The following is a 20328-nucleotide window of genomic DNA, read 5'->3' on the forward strand; positions in this document are numbered from 1 at the left end:
GACACTGTGCACTCCACTTTTGAGAAGCTTGGGGCTGGATGCAAGCAGTTTCCTCTCCTGATCCTGACAGAGAGGCTAGAGTCCCTATGTAACACACCCACTTTTCCTGCCATGACTGGAAGAATGTATAAGCTTTTAATCTCAGAAGCTTCCCTGGGGGAGGGAAGGAGTAGAAACATACTGAAGAGATAACAAAACCTTTTAAAGTCTGGCATGGTGGTAGTCACAGAGATGGAGACAGTGGCATTCCACTGCAGTCTGCTGGCCTGTCTGCTCCTCAGCTTTCTCCTCCCTCTTTATGGAGCGGCAGTGTGTGACTCTGTGCTTGTCATGGGCTGGCCTCACTTTCCTGTTGCTGCACTACTAAGGTAGCTCTGTATACTGCTGCACTCAGAGCACAGACATGTCATCAGTATAACACACTAGGCTCCTGGGAGACTATGGAATGCATTTTGGGAAGCTGTGGAAGCTGATGAAGACAAGCAAGCTTATGTATATCTGCAGCAATCCTTGTTGCAGAAAGCCTTGCAAGGCTTTCCACAACCAGAACTGACTGGCCACCACTAGTCTATCTTATGGGCTTCAGTGCCTGGATGATTCCTGGAGGTATCTGTCTTCCTTGGTGCAGAGTTAGCATTTGTGAAAACCATATTTAAACACCTAGTTCATTTTACTTAAACACCCATCTCATTTTACCTCTACTTGCATGCAGTACAGCTGCCACAGTGGGGCATGGGGAGATGCAATGTTTCCCACTTCTCTGGCATATAAAGCAGCTGCTTTGCTGATTTGATTTATACTGAGGTTTGACTCTGGTTCTTACCTCCAGGATGTGGCTGTCTTTGGGTTTCTTGCTTTTCTTTCTTTTCTTTCCTCTCTCCCCATTTTGGGCAATGTTGACCAGACAGGCCAATGATGATGACTCCCTTTCACCCTGGTCAGTGCCCTCACCCCAGGCTGTAAAGCTGGAGTCTCCCTGCACATTCCGGTCAGATCGAGTCAGAAAAAACAACCAGTTTGTGATTCCTGGTGAGTTTTAGCATTCAGCATTCTCGGTTGGATAGAGCCCAGAACAGATCTACTCTGGTGGGGCATCCCAGCAGCATGTGAATTTAAGCCCCTGTGAAGGCAGGCAGCAGCTCAAGAGGCACTCAAAAGCCCTGCCTTTGGATTGCTCTGTCAGATGTCTGCTGGGGATCTGGCTTTGTTTGTTTTGTCCATGTCTTCAGAGAAGTACATGACAGAATGAGGATTTACATAAAAGTCTCTGTCTACTTTTTTTTTTTTTTTAATAAATCTTAAAAGGAAACTTATTTTGGACTGAAACTAACTTTGAGGGAGGAACAAAGGAAGTTGTTTACAATGTCTAGGTCATTGGATCACAAGAGAAGAAAAATAGAATTTATGTAATAGGTCACATCGGTCACACTGTTCAATATTTCAGATTGTGATTGGTTAGATGAAAATTTTATCAACAAACTCTTTGCAGAAGAATGTCCCTGTATCAGGGTTTGTTTGGATTAGAAATAATGAGAAGTCTTCTTGCATGCAGACTTAAAGATCTTAAATGAAGAAACAATGTCAGATCAGAGCATCAGCTGCTCAACTAATTAACTTAATGGATTTGGCTCTCTAGAGTAGAAGTGGTTCTGCATCACTTTTCCTGGTGGGTTTTTTGTTTGTTTGTTTTTTAATTCCACATTTGAGCACTGTTAATTTTAATCTGATTTTTCTGACCCTGTACTGTCTGAATACCTCAAACCCTCCATAGAACATTTTCATGTACAATAAAAAGCCAAGCCCTGCTGACATTAAACCATAAGACACAGTTTTAGTTTTATGCCTGTTGGGACAGTGGAAGCTTAAGAGGCTTTGCCAATTTTCCTGGATATATTCACATTTTGACCTTTCTCTGCTGTGAAACTCATAAATATAGTGAAACTGAGTTTCACATCTTCAGGGTAGATAAATTTCTGATTGAAATGCTGCTCTGAGGCATGTTCTTTTTTGTATGAATTTTCTCCCCCAGCTAGAAAGAAAAATAGAAACCTTCCTGTCCTAACTGGTTTGGACAAGTAAACTAAGAGGGTCTGCAGATGTTTAAAGTGGTTACAAGAAAATACCAACCTCTTTAACTACAGGAAAGTTAGAGAAAGATACACTGCCTTTGAACTGCTTTCTCCGTTGAAAGAGAAATGCATTTATTTCAAAAGTTAAAAATACCAAGAAAAAAAGCAGCAAGAAAAGGCAGTCATTTCCATCAAAGACAGTGACAGAATAAGCATCGTTGTGGCTCAGAGTGTATCTGTCACTAAAGGTGGTGACTGGGGGTGTAGGGCCATGCTGGCAGGGTCAGACTGTACACAGGAGCAGCTTCAGGGACTCTTGCTGAGTCCTCCCCACTGGATGTTACAGGCATCCCCAAAACTGTGGGCTTTTTGGGGTATTTCTTATGAGCTTTTTTGTGCAGGTCACTGAGTCTCACAATTTCCCCCTTTTTAGGGTAGGAATAAAATTTCTCAATTTCTCCTTGATTTTTCTATCTCTTCAGTTATTTGGAGACAGAATATCTCTTGTTATATGCATGCTCAGCATAACTGGACCTCTCTCATGGTATGCCCATCTGCAATGAGGCATAGTTGGATGGAAATTCACATTTAGAACCAAAAGAGAATAATTATTCTTCTATGATGAACAGATCTTCTGTTCCAACAGACAAATCAGAATATTGGTACTGATACTTATGAAGTCCTTTTTCCCATCTTAGATTCAAAACAAGGACATGTTCCATATTATTATTACTACTATTATTATTAAATTATTTCACTATTATTATATTAGATTCACATATCCTAGCACCCATATCTGTTTTAAGTGAAATATATTCTTGAAAGACATTGTTATTTTCTTCTTCTTGCCAAGGTCTCTACATAGTGTAAAAGCATACTTGTCCTAAGTAGCACAGCTAGAGCCCCTAGGAGAAGGCATTTGAAATGCTGTTTGCATTTCTGGCTGCATTTATAGGAATACATTTCTGCGAGGCCCTTCTATAATCTGTGAAATCACAGGAAGCCAGAGCATAAGGGAAATATACAGCTTCATCTTTCTATGAGGGTTTTTTATAACCTGTCATTGAAAAGAAATAAATGATCTTCAAAAATCCATGTCAAATAAGTACGTCACCTAAAAAGCTCTGTATTGCTTGACTAGTTTGCTACAGGGTAGCTTTGTATAATTCCTTGGATAAAATAAATGTTATGAGCTTTCTCTTTCCAGGTAATTACATGGTATCATGCTTAGCCACACTTAACCCCAGGATATCCTGACCGTGGCAAGATTTCATGTGCAGTACAGAGATGAAGATAAGAGTTAACATGACCATATCACAGGTTTAGGACATCTTGGCTTCCCTTTGCTCCTGACCATCAAGGTAAATGCATTAAAGCAAAACTCCTTAAATGTGTAACACAGGCCCCATTAAACAGATCATAAATGTTCTTCAAACAGTTAATCAAACAACAAATATTAAGACAATCAGTAGTAAGGTGATGTCAGAATAGCAAAAAAAAGAAGCAAGCAGTGAAACACAGTAGAACAGATCAAAAGAGCAGGGCAGTACATCTAGTACTGCAGCATGGAGATCCCCCTATCTAAAGAGTATTAATTGGGCAGTGATTGATTTTTAAGGAGAGGCTGGATACTGTGGATAAAGGATCATTATTATAATAACACAGATAAACTGGCGCCCTGGAACCTGCTTGGAAAAGTGTTCTGTATTTACCTAAATAATGGAGATAAGGTAATGAAAAGCTCTGGGGTACTGGAAACCATCCTTGTGCTGCAGGCAGAGGGCACAGGGCTGTGCAGGAGCAACCATAGTCACAAGGATGGGGAGAGGGAATAGGGCAGATACCAGTTCACAACAGGACAACTTTTATTCCTGACAGTTTGGTGAAGGGAGAAAAAGGGATCTTCACTTTCAATAAAACTGAAGATCCTTTGCTCCAGTGTGAGGTGACCTTTTACAAGGTGAAGATCCCAGCTCATTTCTATGACTGGAGCAGATTTATGGCAGTTGCTCTATTTTGCATGAAGTAGCACAATTCTATGGGAGGGACAGATTGCAGCATGCTATCATTAGTGAGGCAAGACTGCAGTATTTCTGTTCTTGGGTGACTATCAGAAATTGATGTTATCCATATGTTGTATCTACATAAAATTGTAAAGTGGAAAAAAAGTGCCACCCATAAAAATAGAATCAACTAGTAAATAACTAAAACATTGAACAAAAGGGAAAAGGGAAAACGGAAGAGAGAAAAATTTTGAAGTGTGGTATCAGTTCTATTGCCTCTATCATTTGAACTTAGTGACTGGGAGATGGGATCAGACAAATAACCTTTTTGCCCAGTTTATCCTTTCCTAAAGCACCCACTGCCAGTAAACTGTAGTGTAGTTTTCCCCACTGGGAAGCTGAAGGGGCACTGTCTGAGTAGTCACATTTGCTTTCAGGGAGGTGGTGGGTGCATATGCAAATAATTACTACTGGAAAAAAATTCTTCTGACTCTAGCAAATGCTCTTTGTGGGCCCTGCATTGATGTTCCCAAATCAGTTGCCTAAATTTACCTCAACTTTGAGAATATATTCACTGATGCTGGCTAAGAGAGAGAGCAGTCATACTCTGAGATCTGTGAGGGCTAATGAAAACTCAGTACTTGCCTGTTACCTCTTTCAGCCACATGGTCCAGGGAGAAACAGAAGTTTTGATGTTTCACAGATTTCACAGAATATTCTGAGCTGGGTCCCTTCCTTTGTTCAAAGCTTTAAAGTGCAAGGTGAACCTAGAAAACATTTATCCCTAGAAACAAACAAATAAACAAACTGCAGTCCTCTGTGAGATGAGATCCAGGTGGGCAACAAGCAAAGAAGAAACAAATGCTTGTATGAGCTGCAGTGCTGTATCTGAACATCTGGGTACCTCCAGTCCATCAGAGTCTGACATCCTCCACAGGCTCTTCTGCCATCAGGAAAATGCAGGAGAGTCTGTCTCTACAGCCTGGCACAGGCACCCTCAGCCTACCAGAGGTCATGTGGAAAAGCTCCTACCGCGATCCCTAGTTCTGTAAATTCAGTTTTCATACAGCTGGTGATGCCCCCTGAGGCCCTGCTGGTTTGTGGATGCAGGTAGGGTCCATCAGGTTGAACTTACATTTATCACAGCTGAGAAGGGTTTTAAATTTGGCCTGAAAATGTGGCTCTTAGCTAAAAATCTGTCTTTTTGTTGAGTTATTTTGGATCACAGAGATGAAGAACTAGGAAAAAAATAACACCTTTGTTCACCAGGATAGTTTCAGGTTGTGTTTTCAAGGACCCAAAACCTGTCTCATTTATCATACCAGTAAGATTGATTAACATTGTATCAAGAATGCACAGGCTGGCCTTGTGCTTACCATTCAATATCAGTCCAGAGAGGAGGACATGATCTGCAACAAGGGCTTCATCAAAATGTGACAACTTTTCCCTCCAGTGCTTTTCCAGAGCTATGACTTTCTGTGAGAGTGGTTTCATGCAGCACATGAGGCCGTGAGGCTGAGCCTCAGCGGTGAGGTGGTGAGCAGGATGGGATGCTCATTGCTCAGCTCTGTTGAGTAAAATATATGAGTAAAAACATATAGGCATCTACTGGGAAAATCACACTTAATTAGAAGGGAATAAAATGAACACGCAGAATAAAAAGAGACCAGAGCTGTCACAGAAAGGAAGTTGAATTAATCCATCTGAGAATTCTCTGAATAATGATTATTATTAATAATGCTGAGCATTGTGTAGCATTTTTTGGGTCAAGTTCATTGCTATGAATCATCACAACAAATGTGGAATGTAGGATATTCTTTAGTATCCAAATGTCATATCTAATGTATATTAGTTTTAGTTATCACTATCATATGATAAGGAGATGAATTCTGTCTCTGTTATTGAAAGGATTTTCCCACCTCTACTGCAAATAAGAATCTCATCACTTGTGCATCACCTCAGTCTGTCACCTCGCATATTAAGTAAGGAATAAAATGTACAGAACAGAATATGGAATAACTGTTTTCATCTTCAGTGTAATTTTAAAATGTGTTCCTTTTTGCAAAATGAAACTTAAGATAAACCTTTTATACTTTGGTTTCAACAAACATAATCTTATCTACTTCAAGCCCCAGAACTCTGTATGAAACAGCACTCCCTTTGGTCTGGAAAGCCTGAACACAAACCGACCAGCAGCCAAGGTCCTATACCAACCCAGTGCATGGGAGTCAAGCCATGGATATTAGTACACTTAGGGCACCACTCTATAAAAAACATTAACCACACAGCTCCATTTCCCCTCCTCAGTTCTTCAGATCTGGCAGTTTCAGCAGATCCTCAATTATCAGCAGCCAGGATAATTTGCTGGGCACCTTTGATAGTTAGGATCTCCTTCTCTAATCTAACATCAAGGGTTTGCAGCCTCAGCTGATGATCTATCTCATTCATAAACATTATTTACAGGTCATTGTCTTAATTCAGTTACAACTGAAAATTAATACAGGCCAAAGCAAGATCTGACATTCTGATTGTTTTCCAGACACACTCTAGAGAATGATGCATCTGAGAGAGAGAAACTGTCCTGAAGCAGATCTCACCCTGTATAGACAAGTTGTTTGGGTAACCAGGAGAGCAGTTAACAAGTTTGAAAAACGATTGTGAAAGAGATATTTTAAAAATATCTGTTCATGCTATGAATAACATCAACAGGAACATTCCTAGAATAAAGGCATGTTTTCCTGGAGTAACTGGGCTTGAGGGTTTGAAATGTTTGGGAAAGGTGGGTTCGTAGCTAATATATTTTAGACTCTCTTTTTTTTTTTTTCCACTTTCTTTCTGATGATTAAATGTAAGTCAAGGCAGAAAATCCCTGAAAACCCAAACTCAGTGCTTATTGGTTTTAAGGTCTCCTAAGCTGTCATGTTGTTTTCAGCTGCTTGGTTCCCTTGGAGAAAGGGCACGTCTGTGCAATGCGTGCTGAATTCAGCTGACAGTGACAGACTGAGCCATCAGAAGGGTTGAGTTGGCTTTTCGGACAGCTCCGGTCATTTTTGTCAACAGTCTGTGACCAGCCCACTTGGACAGATGATGCAGCTCCTCACCCTGAGGCGAGTCAGGTCGAAGGGCATTCTCTTCCTCACTTACACATCTGAGTTCTTTTCCCCGATATCAGAAACTGCTCAAAATAGGAGGAAAAACAGATTTGAAGGAGGTGTCCTATGGCCGCTACAGCTTTTCTTAGCCTAAAAAAGAAAATGGATTGTAGGAAGAGGGGCTTAGTGCTTTAATACCCTTGCAATCTTCATTTCCATGTTCACTTCAACATTGGAGAGCTGGCCTTGCCAGAAGGCTGGGCTGGGATCCTGGGGTCCTCTCCCGTGTGCTCTCCAGACTCCCCTGAGGTCCCAGTTTGGGTTTCTTTCTCTGGAGACAGTAGCTGAACCTCTGAGCAGCCATGACCCAAAACTGCTGTGAAAGCCTGTGCTGCGTGTGCTGCTCCTGGCTGGGAGTGAGGAGGAGGCACCACAGGGTCTTCAGCTGTCCCATTCAGTGGGTGCCTGACCAGGCTGTGCAAGTGACCTCAAAGGTATTGTCTGCCTGACAATTATTATTTTCAGAATAACATTCATCTACACAGACTGAACTAAATTGCATCCATGTGCACACATATAAATACGTGCACACACACACACACACACACACACACGGTGTTTTGCATCAAATTTCATAAAGTCTTGTTTTGTATTAATGAATTGACTGTGTTTTCCAGAATGAAGTTGCATTTTCTGTACAAGTTTGTATGAATATGTCCAGTTTTGGATGGACTGTTCATACTCTGATTATTGATTATTGATTATTGTTACCCAATTCTGCATAATGTTCCACTACAATGGGTGTCTGACATCATTGGACTGGATGCTACCCACCCTGCTGAACTGCCTGTGTGCAGCAGCATCTGCCGTCTCAGCATCAGTAAATTCAAACCCTGTGAGACATGTTCTGTGTTACAGCAGTTGTTCCTATGCAACCAAACAGACTGAGGCTGTTCAGCCCCCCCCAGGCACAGGTACTTATTTTAGGGTAAGATGGGTTGCCATCTGGAGATGCCATCTTTCTCCACTGAAAACAAGATTCTTGAGAGTTTAGATGTATTAAACACTACATTTTTAGTTTGGTTAAAATTAGATGAGAGAAATCCTGCCTCAAGTATTCAGTGGCTTTGTAAATCACAGGTGTTGAGAATAAACCTCTTCTCCCTGTGACAAATGAAACTGCAATATTACTGATATTCCTCAAGGTACTGACAGCAGAAGTGGAGCCAATTCAGATCACATGGTGCTGGACAGAGAATTTCTGTCAGCACGTTTAGACAGCAACCAGCACAGTAGAAATACCAAATGGGAATTCATCACAAGACTCATCTTGGTAAGTCAAAACTCTTTTAAAGGGAATGTTGAATTTAGAGCACCCCTCAAATTTATGATGGATCAGTTTCCTGTTTGTAAGGTAAATAGCATTTCAGAGAAGACCATTTTTTCTCTCAGAAATGATAAATTTTAATTCTAAAAGTGCTTGGTTCCATCTGGTATCTGATCAACACAATTCCTACAAAACATTACAATGACTAAAATAAACTTCTGGTGCTTTTCCCCATGTCTATTTCTATGGAGTAGTTCTACTGCTTTTAGTAGGGCCATTAAAGATGGCATGCAACCTTGTGGGCACCACACAGCCTGATGCCTCACCTAAGGAACTGCTTGCTAAATATGCATTTATTTTTTCTTCCTGGACAAGCTTCTTCAACACAGAAAGATCATAATCTGAAACTCATGAGCCACTGAAATGCAGCCAAACCTCTAATTTGGAGACCTGAGTTCATATTACAGGTGATGAGGCATTAGGAAAAACAACCCCCAAACAAAATAGCTGCTGAATCTGTAATTTATTCATTCCAGTCCATTCCTCCATCCCCATAAAGCCTCAGTAACTTCAGATTTGCAACTTCAGTACATAAAAAAAGTTGGGGAAAAAGATAAACCCAGAGATATCTCCCACTCCCTTCCCCCTCTTCTCCTCCTTCCCCCATAGTTTTTCAAAGGAGAATCAGATAATAACAATTCTGCCTCAGTGGTTGGGGGCAGGGAGAAATTCTTTCCTCAAAAGATGCCCTGAAACAGTTTATGCTGCACTGCCATGGAAAACTGCAGATAGTTGCTGCTGACTTATAGACAGTCAGCATGTGTACATCTATGTATATGTCTGAATGTATCTGCATGCAGGAGGCAGGTTTAGATAGCTGTAAAATCATAGCTTTGTCTGTGCAGTGCCAAAGGTATCAGGAAACAGGAGAGTGGAGCAGATTCACGTGGTCATTCATTCGAGGGATTTCTGATGCTGAAGGTCTCTATCTGCATGTATGACCAATATCACCTGTTTCAAGCTAAAAAAATACCATGAGTAGGAAGGTTCTACTTTTTATTTCTCCTAAGTGGTTTTTCTATTCTACTAAGGTCTGTTTCTACCAAGATATCTGAAGATGAGAGCATCCTAACTATTGCAAATATTTTGAGCAAAACTCAGCACTAATTTTGAACTAAATTTACAAATGGTTTTGAGCTTTAAAAACAAATGAGCTGCATTGCTTTTATTTAGCTCAACTCTTGTTTTTATTACATATATTGAATTGAATAATTCTTGGACAAGAACTGATTGAACTTCAGTGTTTTAATTTTAGTAGGAATGTTAAGAAATGAAGCAACCTCACTGCAGAGAGGCTTTTCAGTGGACTTACCTATCCAGTATAAATGGCCTGTAAAGAAGGGAAACCTTGAGTTTCCAGAGGCTTGTAACTGTTAATAAAAACATTGCTCTGCTTATCAAATTTAATCCATCTCCAAAGACTGAAGGAATTAGAGATTCTCAAAAAAACCAGTTAGAAGTTACTGTTAGGTTTTGTTATAATATTTTTTCCCCAAATATCATTCTTGGAAGAAACTGTTCTGCAACTCCTGGACAAATACAAGGGTCAGCCTGCAGCAGAAGTCAGCTTTGAAAATTTCAGCACAAACTGTTCACACCTATAGGTTATAAGCATGCTAAACACTGGGTCTTCAAATAGAATGGCCCAAGAAAATTACCACTGTTTCTGGCATCCATGTGTACTGTATGTACTTTTTGTGGTTTTACCATCCAAACTTGGTCCTGTGTAATGCTTAAAATGAAGAGGGGGTAGGTGTGATACATTCCTAGAAAATTTTACAGGTGAGTTTTCTGCTCCAGAGATTTTCTGAGGGGCTGTTGAAGGGACACCAGAGGCACATAGCCTGCCAGAAAAGTTTTACTTGATGATTCCTGTTGCTTTCATCACCTTCCTCAAAAAGTTGTTAGCAAAGGAATGACTTGGAGCAATCCAAGCCTAGCAAAGCAGTCCTGCCTGCCAGCCAGCCAGTCATAGGTTAGGGTGACCTCCTGCTTCCAGGGCAACTTGCTGGGGACAAGGCAAATAGCATTTCTTCCCGTGGGTCCAGAGGTCGCAAGGGGCAATATGTTTAAAGCAAACAAGGCTCTGAAACACTCTTGTTTGAAATTCCACCTGAAATTCTTGCATTATTATTACATCCAGTGTTTTAATACAACTAAGCTATCACCCCAGCAGCCAATATCTCCATTTGTGGGCACAGAGCCATGTACTCCATGGTTACCCCACAGGGATTTGGTTGCTGGTGGCCAGGGCAGCCAGGGTGAGCAGGGCAGCAGGTGTCAGGCTCGTGATGCTGAGCAAGGAGCTGTGCGATGCCTTGTTGTGGTGAAATAGGCTCAGGGAGTTTACTGCTCTCTAATTTCTCCCTGCCACCTCTGAGGGAGCCATGGGTCCAGACAGAATTTCCTCCTGCTGCTTGGGTACAGCACCAGGACCTTGGGATGGGGCAATACCTTCAGATACCTCAGTGTGGTTAAGCGTGGGCAGGAGGGACCTGGCTTTCATAAGCAGTTGCTTATGAAAATTTCCCATTTTGCTCCTGAATGCCTGCCTGCCTTTCTGCTACCGCTGGAGAGGTGAGCAGATGGGTGATCAGGTGCATTTGTGTTTTAATCCCTCCTTAAAAGGAACACACAGGCTTTGAAATATTGTGTTAAGCAAATGGCTGCAAATGAGGTGTGAAGCCCACAGCCAGGATATTTCCCTCACTCTGCCCTTTGTACTTCTCTCACTCTCCTGGTACCCCCCTGCACCCCCCCGCCCCTTCTTCCCTTTTTTTTTTTTTTTTTAATTTTCCGGTAGGCATCAATTAGATGAGGGCTTTTCCTTTTAAACATTGGGATTTTCACTCGGCCTGCTAAGGCTGTCAGGTCTTGTTTGCTGCTGAACAGTTCATGCTTTGGTGCTGGACAATACATGAATGTTTAAATTGCTTGAAATGTCTAATTGAATTATCCTCAAATTACAAATCAAAATAGGAGAGGCTGTCTCTGGCTCACAGGCTCATTCACTGGGATGTGTCTGCTGTACCGCTGCTTTTCTTTATATTTTCTTTTCTGCTTCCGACTACGCCCATGTTAAATGGAACTTAAATACTGAAAGCATTTCTGTCTGTGTGTGCAGGGGGAAGTGATGCCGAACGTAAAGGGAAATTTATTCACGTTCGGGCTCCAAGTTCTTTTTGTGCTGCACGAAAATGAATTCATGAAATTTATTTCAATGCACAGGAAAGGAAAACAGCCAGCTGCTATTTGCAAAGAAACTTCCTTTCTCTTTCAGCCACAGTGATATATCATATAAAATACTTTCAGGCAGATATATATATATATATATAAAAATAATCATATATATATACACAATTTAACTACTTTTTTCATGAGAGCTCACAGGTTAAGGAAACCAACAGCCATTAAAAAGATTTGATGTATTTAGCCAGCACTCATGACAAAATCAGCTTCTTAAAGCCTTGCCATTTATACAACAAGGGATAAATTTAAATCAATAGGATTTTCTTTTGTAAGTTGTTAAGGGAGGTAGAGCTGGGTCTCCAAGCATCACACCTGCCCGGCCCTGCCCCCTCCCCAGCAACACTGGAGACTGATCAGAAACTCTAGTTAGTGCAGAAATGCTTCTTTCATGGGTATAATATTTTTTATGGCATTTAATAATACATGATACAGGGGGGTTGACTACCTATCTCCAGCCTCAATTGGTTTACTGCTGCATCTTAACTTGTTCAATGACTGTCTGTACCAAGGGCCCAAAGTGAGTATTGGTGCTCCATATTGTACCCAGCAGCTACACCATTCCTCCTCTCCCCAGAAAACACCCCCGCAGGGGCTGCACTCTTCATCCAGGGGTTTGTACCTCCCTCCATGGCTGTCAGGACATCTCATGTGCTATACATTAGCTGATCAGGTAAGGAGCCCTTGCCAGGGCTCACAGCACTGCATGGATGCTCACACCCAGACAGACTGGGCTGGTAGGACACTCAGTCTAATCAGGAGAATTGCCAATCCCCATGGATATACCAAACTGTGCCACGGCATAAGACAGAGGCAGCAGGACAAGCGTTTAAATGTTGCACTCACATAAGTGAGGGCTTTTATTTCAGCTAAAACCAAAAATAAGAGAAGTTCAAAACATGTTAGGCATCTTGGTATTAATATTCTCAGTATCTTTTCCTGAACAGTAAAAAAAACCCCAAAACCCAGTAGTTTCAGGCCACTTTCAAGGGCAACTTCTCGTTAGCTTGCAATTAAACAACTGTTTCTGTATGTCTTCTGGTTGAAGACATAATAGTTAGGAAAGAACCTTAAGGAAATGGCTTAGATAAAATCTGTATTAATGGAAAATCAGCTCTGAAGGGATATTTTTGATAAGAAAGAAACATAAGATGTTAACACTTTAGTAACTGAAGACTAATACACACTACAACATCAGTTGTTAGTTATTTTTTTAAAACATTTGATTGCTTTTTGGGCTAAGATTACAACTGCATGAATCAAGCATGCCCAAATAAGAGCATATTTCAGAAATGGAGAAAGCTCTAGTTTGAAACTAATTGTACCGGACATCTTTTAAAATGATGTAGACTTTGGAAATGTGTGTGCCTAGACAAAACTAGTGAAAAGGACTTCATGATTTTATATTACTGAAATCACAGAATACACCCCATCCCTCTCATTACAAATTTCTTGCTCCCTCTCCAAATATATTAAAACTTCGTAATCTAATTTCTCTCTGGTATCATAACACAGGTTTCCAGTGATGGGACAGTGGAGGAAAAGCATACCAGGCAACACCAGGCTCTTCAGCACAGTAAGTTGCTGCATATTGCATTATTTAACAATGTTTTCAGCTATGCTCGAGATGTAACCTTGGTTTTAGGTTTGGAGCTCTTTTACTGTGCTCTAGTCTAATCAAATTTGCATCCAATGCTCCTGTTGCTTGCTGTGACCACTTCACCATAGCTAAAGCATGACAAGAGCTCAGCCAAACAGCATGGAATTCTGGGCTGATATTTTTAGTGTAAGTAGGACTTGAGGGACCTCACCAGAATTTCACCAGGGTGTGCCCTACTTTTTTTCTGCTGCATGGCTTCCCTGTGGTCTCTTCCTGATTGTGGCAATCTCCTCCTCAAAGTGACATCCTTCTTCCTCTGCTGCAAATTGGAGGTAGGAATGTTTATCCAACAGCTTTGATGCCTGAAGTAGGGGTCAATGACTTCCAGAGGCATTTTCTTTCTCGGTGGTCACAGGGAAATTTTAATGTGGAAGTTTTCTTCTGCGAAACATCTCTGATATTTAAGTCTGCTGGATATCATAGTCTATGACAGAATGGTTATTGCTGTAATTCATTAAACTGCCACTTGCTCACTTTTCATTATAGAATCATAGAATTGTTTATGTTGGAAAAGGATCATCAAGTCCAACCACTGACTTAGCACCACCATGTTCACCGCTAAACCATGTCCCTAAGTGGCACATCTACACGTCTTTTAAATAGGTCCAGGGTTGGTGACTCTACCACTTCCCTGGGCAGCCTCATCCAATACTTGACAACCCTTTTGGTGAAGAAATTTTTCTTAATATCCAACCTAAAACTCCCTTGGTGCAACTTGAGGCCATCTTCTTTTGTCCTATCACTTGTTATTTTGGAGAAGACACTGACCCCCACCGTGTTAGAACCTCCTTCCAGGTAGCTGTAGAGAGAGATAAGGTTTCCACTGAGCCTTTGTTTCTCCAAACTAAACACCCCCAGCTCCCTCAGCTGATCCTCATAAAACTTGTGCTCCAGACCCTTCATACTCCTGCCATGCTAGATGATTAGTGTTCCTCAGTCCCATTTAAGGTTTCTGTCCAGCTGGGACATGAAATAATTCCTAAGGGAGCAGCAAAAACTGTTAGGGAATACTGTCTTGGAAACTAAAGACAACCAAGATGCCTCCCGATTTATAATAAAATCCTCCCATCCCATGGCTGGTGTTCAGCTGACCTCAGTCAGGTACCTGGCAGTCCCTGGGAAATTACTTCAGCCTCCTTCTGTGGCTGGGGAAGGAAGACTCCACTGTAAAGGAGGGGTTCAGGTGGTGGCAGCCCCTTGGCTTCAGAGAACCTCACGCAGGGTGTGCTCTGAACAGGGAGGGGTGAATACCAGCAAAAGGACACAGGTTTAATTACTCTGTGTCAGTGTTGGTCTGCTGAAGGACTGGTCCATAACTGGCTTTTGTTCTTGCGTGGAAAAGGGAGGGTGAAGCCCACCCAGGGAGTTAGAATATAAAATGATGCACATTATCTCTTGCACCAAAATAAATAAAGGTATGTAGTGTTATGTGAAAGACAAAGAAATAAGTCTAAAACTAGACTATGTTGTTCGGGAAACTTCCTGCCTCTCAGCATAAAGAGAAAGGGTTTCATGAACTTTGTGGGGCTGCAGGAATGTCTGAGTGTAATTCCTTTGCTTACACAGCACCAGCAGTGCACGTATCTGGGATTAAACTGCAGGTTTAGGCGAGATAGAACCAGAACCTGGCTGGACACATGCACAAGCAGCAGCTCGAAGCTTCTCCAAAACCATAACAGAAAGTGTTCATGCAAGCAGGGTGAATTCGGGCAATAAAAGAGTGCTGAAGAGGCACTGCAGCCATTCCTCCCTTCAACATGTAGACTGCTCTCAACTACATAACTGACAGGACACAGGAAACTTTTTACAAGTACATTTTTATTTAAAATAAAAATTAATTATGGTGGCTTTTTAAAATAGGGTACTGCACAATCTGTATATGCAACACAGTTTTTGGTACGGAACATACTTATTGAGCAATATCCTTAAATACTAAATATATATTAATGGCTTGTTTGAGAAACATGACAACATTAATTTTGATATTTTTTTCTCTTTAGTCATTTAACCACTGATACAGATTTCCTATAAACAATATTCGTTTTCATCTGTACATGTGGTACACAGTCAAGAAGGCAGATCTTAGAATATTTACATTCATGCATTGATTTAAACACACTATGTTGCAGTTTAAAATAATATATTTTTGTTTGTACAGGTGCAAGGAGTATTGTAAATACATATCTACCATAGGCCTGATTCTCCATTGCTTGGCAGTGTCTATGGTCATGACCTGGTTGGAGCAGGATGCCCACACTTTCTTCACATGCTGTGACCATATGGCATGCAAGACCGGACAATTAGGTCTCTGTATAGATATATATATCTCAATATATTTATATCTTATACTTAGTAGAACTTTCCTCTTTCCTTCCATGTCTGTTTTTGCAGCATCTGTCCAAGGCAGAGATGCTTTCCGAGGCACACCGCTGAGTTGGGTGTGGGTCAGGAAGAGTGGCAGCTCCACCTTCCTGATGCTGCTGAGGAACAAGGAAACGCAACAGCTCAGGCCCTTAAAGTGCACTCCCCGCTAGTGGTGATCCTTGAGAAGAGATTTTGAGTGGCTGCTCTCCCTCAGACTGAGCACACAGTTTGCTCAGTCTGTCTAGTGGTGGTCAGAGCAGAACAGGTAACTTCTGTGTAGAAACTGGTCACCTTTGCATCTGCTGGGGATCTGGCTATTTTGTGAATGGAGCTATGAAGGACCTTTCTATCTCTGACGCTTTGGTGGCTAAAAAGGAACTCAAAATGCTTTTAAAGCTGCATATTAGATTGCCAGTTCCCCAGATCCAGGATCACTGCTTAGTGAAGTGCTTATCCATCAGGCCTACTCCTTTCCTTTTGTATTTAATTATAGCACAATAAGGAAGCATAGAAGCTTCTCTTATAAAAGCTTTGCAAGTAGTCTGTAGAGTGTTAAACACAAGCTCATACCACATCAGCAGGCTTCTGAATTCACTCCTGAGAGACAATGCCTTTCTAGCCTTTCTTTTTTGAAGACTTACATCTGCTTCCAGTATACTTTTCTAAGCACTTCTGAATATCACTTTAAATTTCAGTGCAGTGTAGGCAACTGTACCTAGGCAGGAATCTAAAGGCAAAATTACCTCATGGAAGATTTCCCACCTCTCCTTGCCGTGCCATGGTGTGAGGGCTGGGAGCTAAGTATCTGGGCAAGCAGAGGAGCAGCTCTCGGGCTGTCTGCTGCTGCTCTTCTGTGGCCAATGCATTAGAAAAGCACAAGGGAAATGTCTGTTCCAAGAACTATCATGGTGATTATGTGCCCAAATATATTTATCAACATGTTGCATATAACGATAGTGTATATCTGCCTATGCAAATAAGCTACATCTATATCTCTCAAAATACTGCCACAGAGCTGGTACGTACTTTTATCTTGATTATACAGATGGGTAAATTGAGGCACAGAGAGGCAAAATTACTTGCTAGTAAAGAGCAGATTCAGTGGCAGAGTTGAAAACAGATCCTAGTCCGCATGTGCTACTTCTTGCAATGCCCTGCCTCCCCGCTCTCCATGAAGTTTTTAATGTTTATGTTCTCCTGAGGAGTCCTCAGGAGGCCTGGGGGAGTTTGCTTGTGGGTTGTGTCATGCACCAGGGTCTTCTCTAGTGAGGATATTTTACCATTTACATCAATGAAAATTAGACAGTGTCTAGTGACCATCTCTTTCTTGCAAAAACAGATGCATTTTGATGGACTTGTAATTTTCACCTTACAGAACATGCCTTTAAAGCTGAATTAGGAATAAAATAAAACCAACAACCTTTAGGAGAAAGTGCTAATCCTGAGCCTGTATCATGCTAAACTTATCTGCATTCATACTTTATACTCTCAGAGACACATGCAACCAGTCTCAAACTATGCCATGTTTTCACATTTAGGTTGAAACAAGTGGAGTAAAAAAAGAAAGGCAAACATAGGTAACTACATCAAAATAAATGTTATAGCTTAAAAATATTCTAGAAATATACTTGTAATATTATTATTATAGTATTTAGGAGCTAAGTGCTTTAGGCAATCATCATTTGGGATACTAGACTCAAAGTGTAAATCCTGTCATTTTAATCCCACTTTGGATCTAAGAACATATCACTCTGTCTTGTGCAAGCACACAAAATGACTGTGTCTGGGAATGATCATACTCTTGGGCAAAGGGTTACTTATTCCCTTTCACTTTTGTAATTGCATTCACTTCCCGAGAGGATCTAGCTTTAAAAAATAATTTTATGTGGTTAAACTTTTACATAGTGATGACAGACTAAAAAGCTAAATGAATAAATCCATAAATTTCTCAAGAGCAGTATATAGCAGCATTTCATTTTATCATTGAAAAGATACTTACATTTACATACACCCTACTGTTCAACAGGTAATAGAAAGCTACAGATGGGCCTGAGCTGAAACTGCTGATTTGAACGTCCCAGAGCTTCTTTTGGGGAAGGTCTGCAGAACATTGTCTTCCTCTACCATCAGGCCAAACTCTGCATCTCAGTAATAGACCAACTGTAGGCAGGAATGCATTCAAATCAAGGTCTGATTTCTGCAGTTCAGGCACATCCTTATATAAAACTGGTGTGCTGCAGTACCGAGGGACAAAACAGCCAGGGCACAGCCACATCCCAGAGACTGGGTTGACACCTGGGAGTTACTCACAGACGCGGAGACTCAGTGTTATTGAAGCTTTATGTCTGGACAAGAAGCCAGGGTGTAAATTTGACTGCATCACTACTTTCAGCACAGAAGTAAACGGAGACATACACGTGGAGGTATGACACGAAGAAAAGTTTTCAGGAGGCGGGGAAAGACCAGCATCTCGACTAGTCTCATCACCTTTATCCTAAGGGTAACTTACTGAGTCTAACCTGAGATACTACATGAAATGAATTTGGGTAGATTCAGCCTTGCTTTAAATAGTCTGCAATCCACCTCACAGAACGTATACTAAGCTATTACACTGAATTTGGCATAATCGGCGTTCTCGGCTCAGGAGAGGCAGAGACTGAGTTAACGTGGGCACAACCAGCTTACTGGACCTTCAAAGTGGTCCTCCAAGCCAGACCCGCAATGTCCTCAGTGGGTCAGTTCAGGAGACTCAACACTTTAAAAAAGAACACTAACCAGTGAATGAAGAGGACTTCAAAGGGCTGCTAGTCCTTTCAACACAATCCCGCCCAAATACGCCAAGATGTAAACAATATCTTTCCTGTAGGAGTTTCCCTGGGGAATCAACGTGATGCAAACACAGAGAAATGTGTAGAATTTTGCAAAGGAAGGACATTTTTAAAGATAAAATTTAAATGTGATGGAAAAAAAAAGAGTCTGATTATGAAGTAATAATGTTCAAAGTACCTCTTAATAACATCTCTCTTTCAATAGCAATGATAATTGCTAAAATCTTACATTTTGATTTCTTTTGCTTGAAAAGTCTTCAGCTGTGGAAATTGCATAGTCACCAGACTGAGGATAAATTTCCTGGGACAAGTCACAAGTTCATGCAAATTTTCCTTGATGGCTTAACAAAAAACCTTTGTTCCCCTTTTAATAATGAAATAATAAGAATGCTAAGAATGAATTATTAGCGTACAAAACTGCACAGGCTGGAGAAGCACGTAGGTAACACCTCCCACCATATAGAGGGAGGTGTCCTCCCATATAGAGGGAGACACCTCCCTCTGACCCATTTATGAAAAGCTGCCACCACCCTGGCAGATCACCCTCTCCTCAAAAGATCCTGCTTCAGCAGCTTTTTGTGGACACTCAATACAAACATAAAAGTAAGGGGGAAGAGAGGAAGAAGAAAAGTGGGAGGCATCGCAACATCGCTTTCATGAGATGCAGCATGCAATGCTTATGCCTTTGTGAGGCCTTTTCTCCGGGCAGCCCAGGTGGGTGAGTTTTTCCTCCCTTGGAGAAGCAGCAAGCCTGGAGAGCAGCCTGCTTTTCCCTTCTGGATCACTGATGTGTGCGCTGTTTCTGAAATGAAGTCCTTGGCCACACAGCTCCCTTTGTTGCCTTATTTCACCCACCTTGCATACTCCATGTGTGTGCTTTGAAAGTTTACCACCTCCTGCGCCCTTGGCGGAGTTTCAGGGATTATACGACCGCATTGTTATCAACTGTTTTGTTGTTCTGGGAGGAGGTCATTGCATATTCGGACCGACTGGTTCCGTTCTCTTCTTTTCTCATTGGTTTCCTTGAGTGATCCCAGGTTCGGTGATGTATAGGCAGGGTGGGGAGAAAAGAAAGAACAGAGATAAACATCTTCTTTGTCAATATAGATTGAAAGCGAGGACATGTAAGGTACATCACAATGCTGAACTTTTCCTGTCTCTTTTTCCCTTTCTGAACACAGACCAAATCAGTAGTTAAAATTTGTCAAGCATCATGATCCACCTGGAGGGCGAGAGGTCTGATCCTGAGGTCTCATGATGTGCTATTGGTGTGCCCATGCTAATTTGGATACCTGTAATAGATACAGGTGTACCTGTTACACGAGATGAAGGCTGCTGGAAGGAGCGTCCTCCACCATCACCCCTATCTCTGGAAGAGAGGCTGGGATGCTGGTTGGGCTCTGCCTCGGAGCAGTCCTGGCCTTCCTCCTCAAAGTGTTACATCATTCAAACTGGGATGATGACCAGTTGCATCCAACTCACCATAAAACCATAAACCACACTGCGTTTGGTAGGAGTAGACTCATCTGACCAGCACAGAAACATACATCTGTGGTGACCTGACAATCTTCACAGCCAATGGAGAAAAACAGGTACTAATAAAACATGGTTCAGAATAGCTTAAAGTAGAAACCCAAAATAAGTCAGATGCTTTGTGCCCAAGGCATTTGTTTTTCTCT

At 41.5% G+C, this 20328-nt stretch overlaps 1 protein-coding gene across 1 annotated transcript in view; it reads right to left on the reverse strand.

The window, feature by feature from the left end:
* Positions 1-15256: 15256 nt before the first annotated feature.
* Positions 15257-20328, reverse strand: part of PRIMA1 (proline rich membrane anchor 1) — a 54379-nt gene continuing 49307 nt past the window's right edge. The window contains 1 exon segment of the mRNA XM_032692233.1: positions 15257-19671. Within this exon segment, the coding sequence (XP_032548124.1) occupies positions 19572-19671 (100 nt within the window). The 3' untranslated portion in view covers positions 15257-19571.

The sequence above is a fragment of the Chiroxiphia lanceolata genome, chromosome 6 (assembly GCF_009829145.1).
Source record: "Chiroxiphia lanceolata isolate bChiLan1 chromosome 6, bChiLan1.pri, whole genome shotgun sequence".
NCBI lineage: Eukaryota > Metazoa > Chordata > Aves > Passeriformes > Pipridae > Chiroxiphia > Chiroxiphia lanceolata.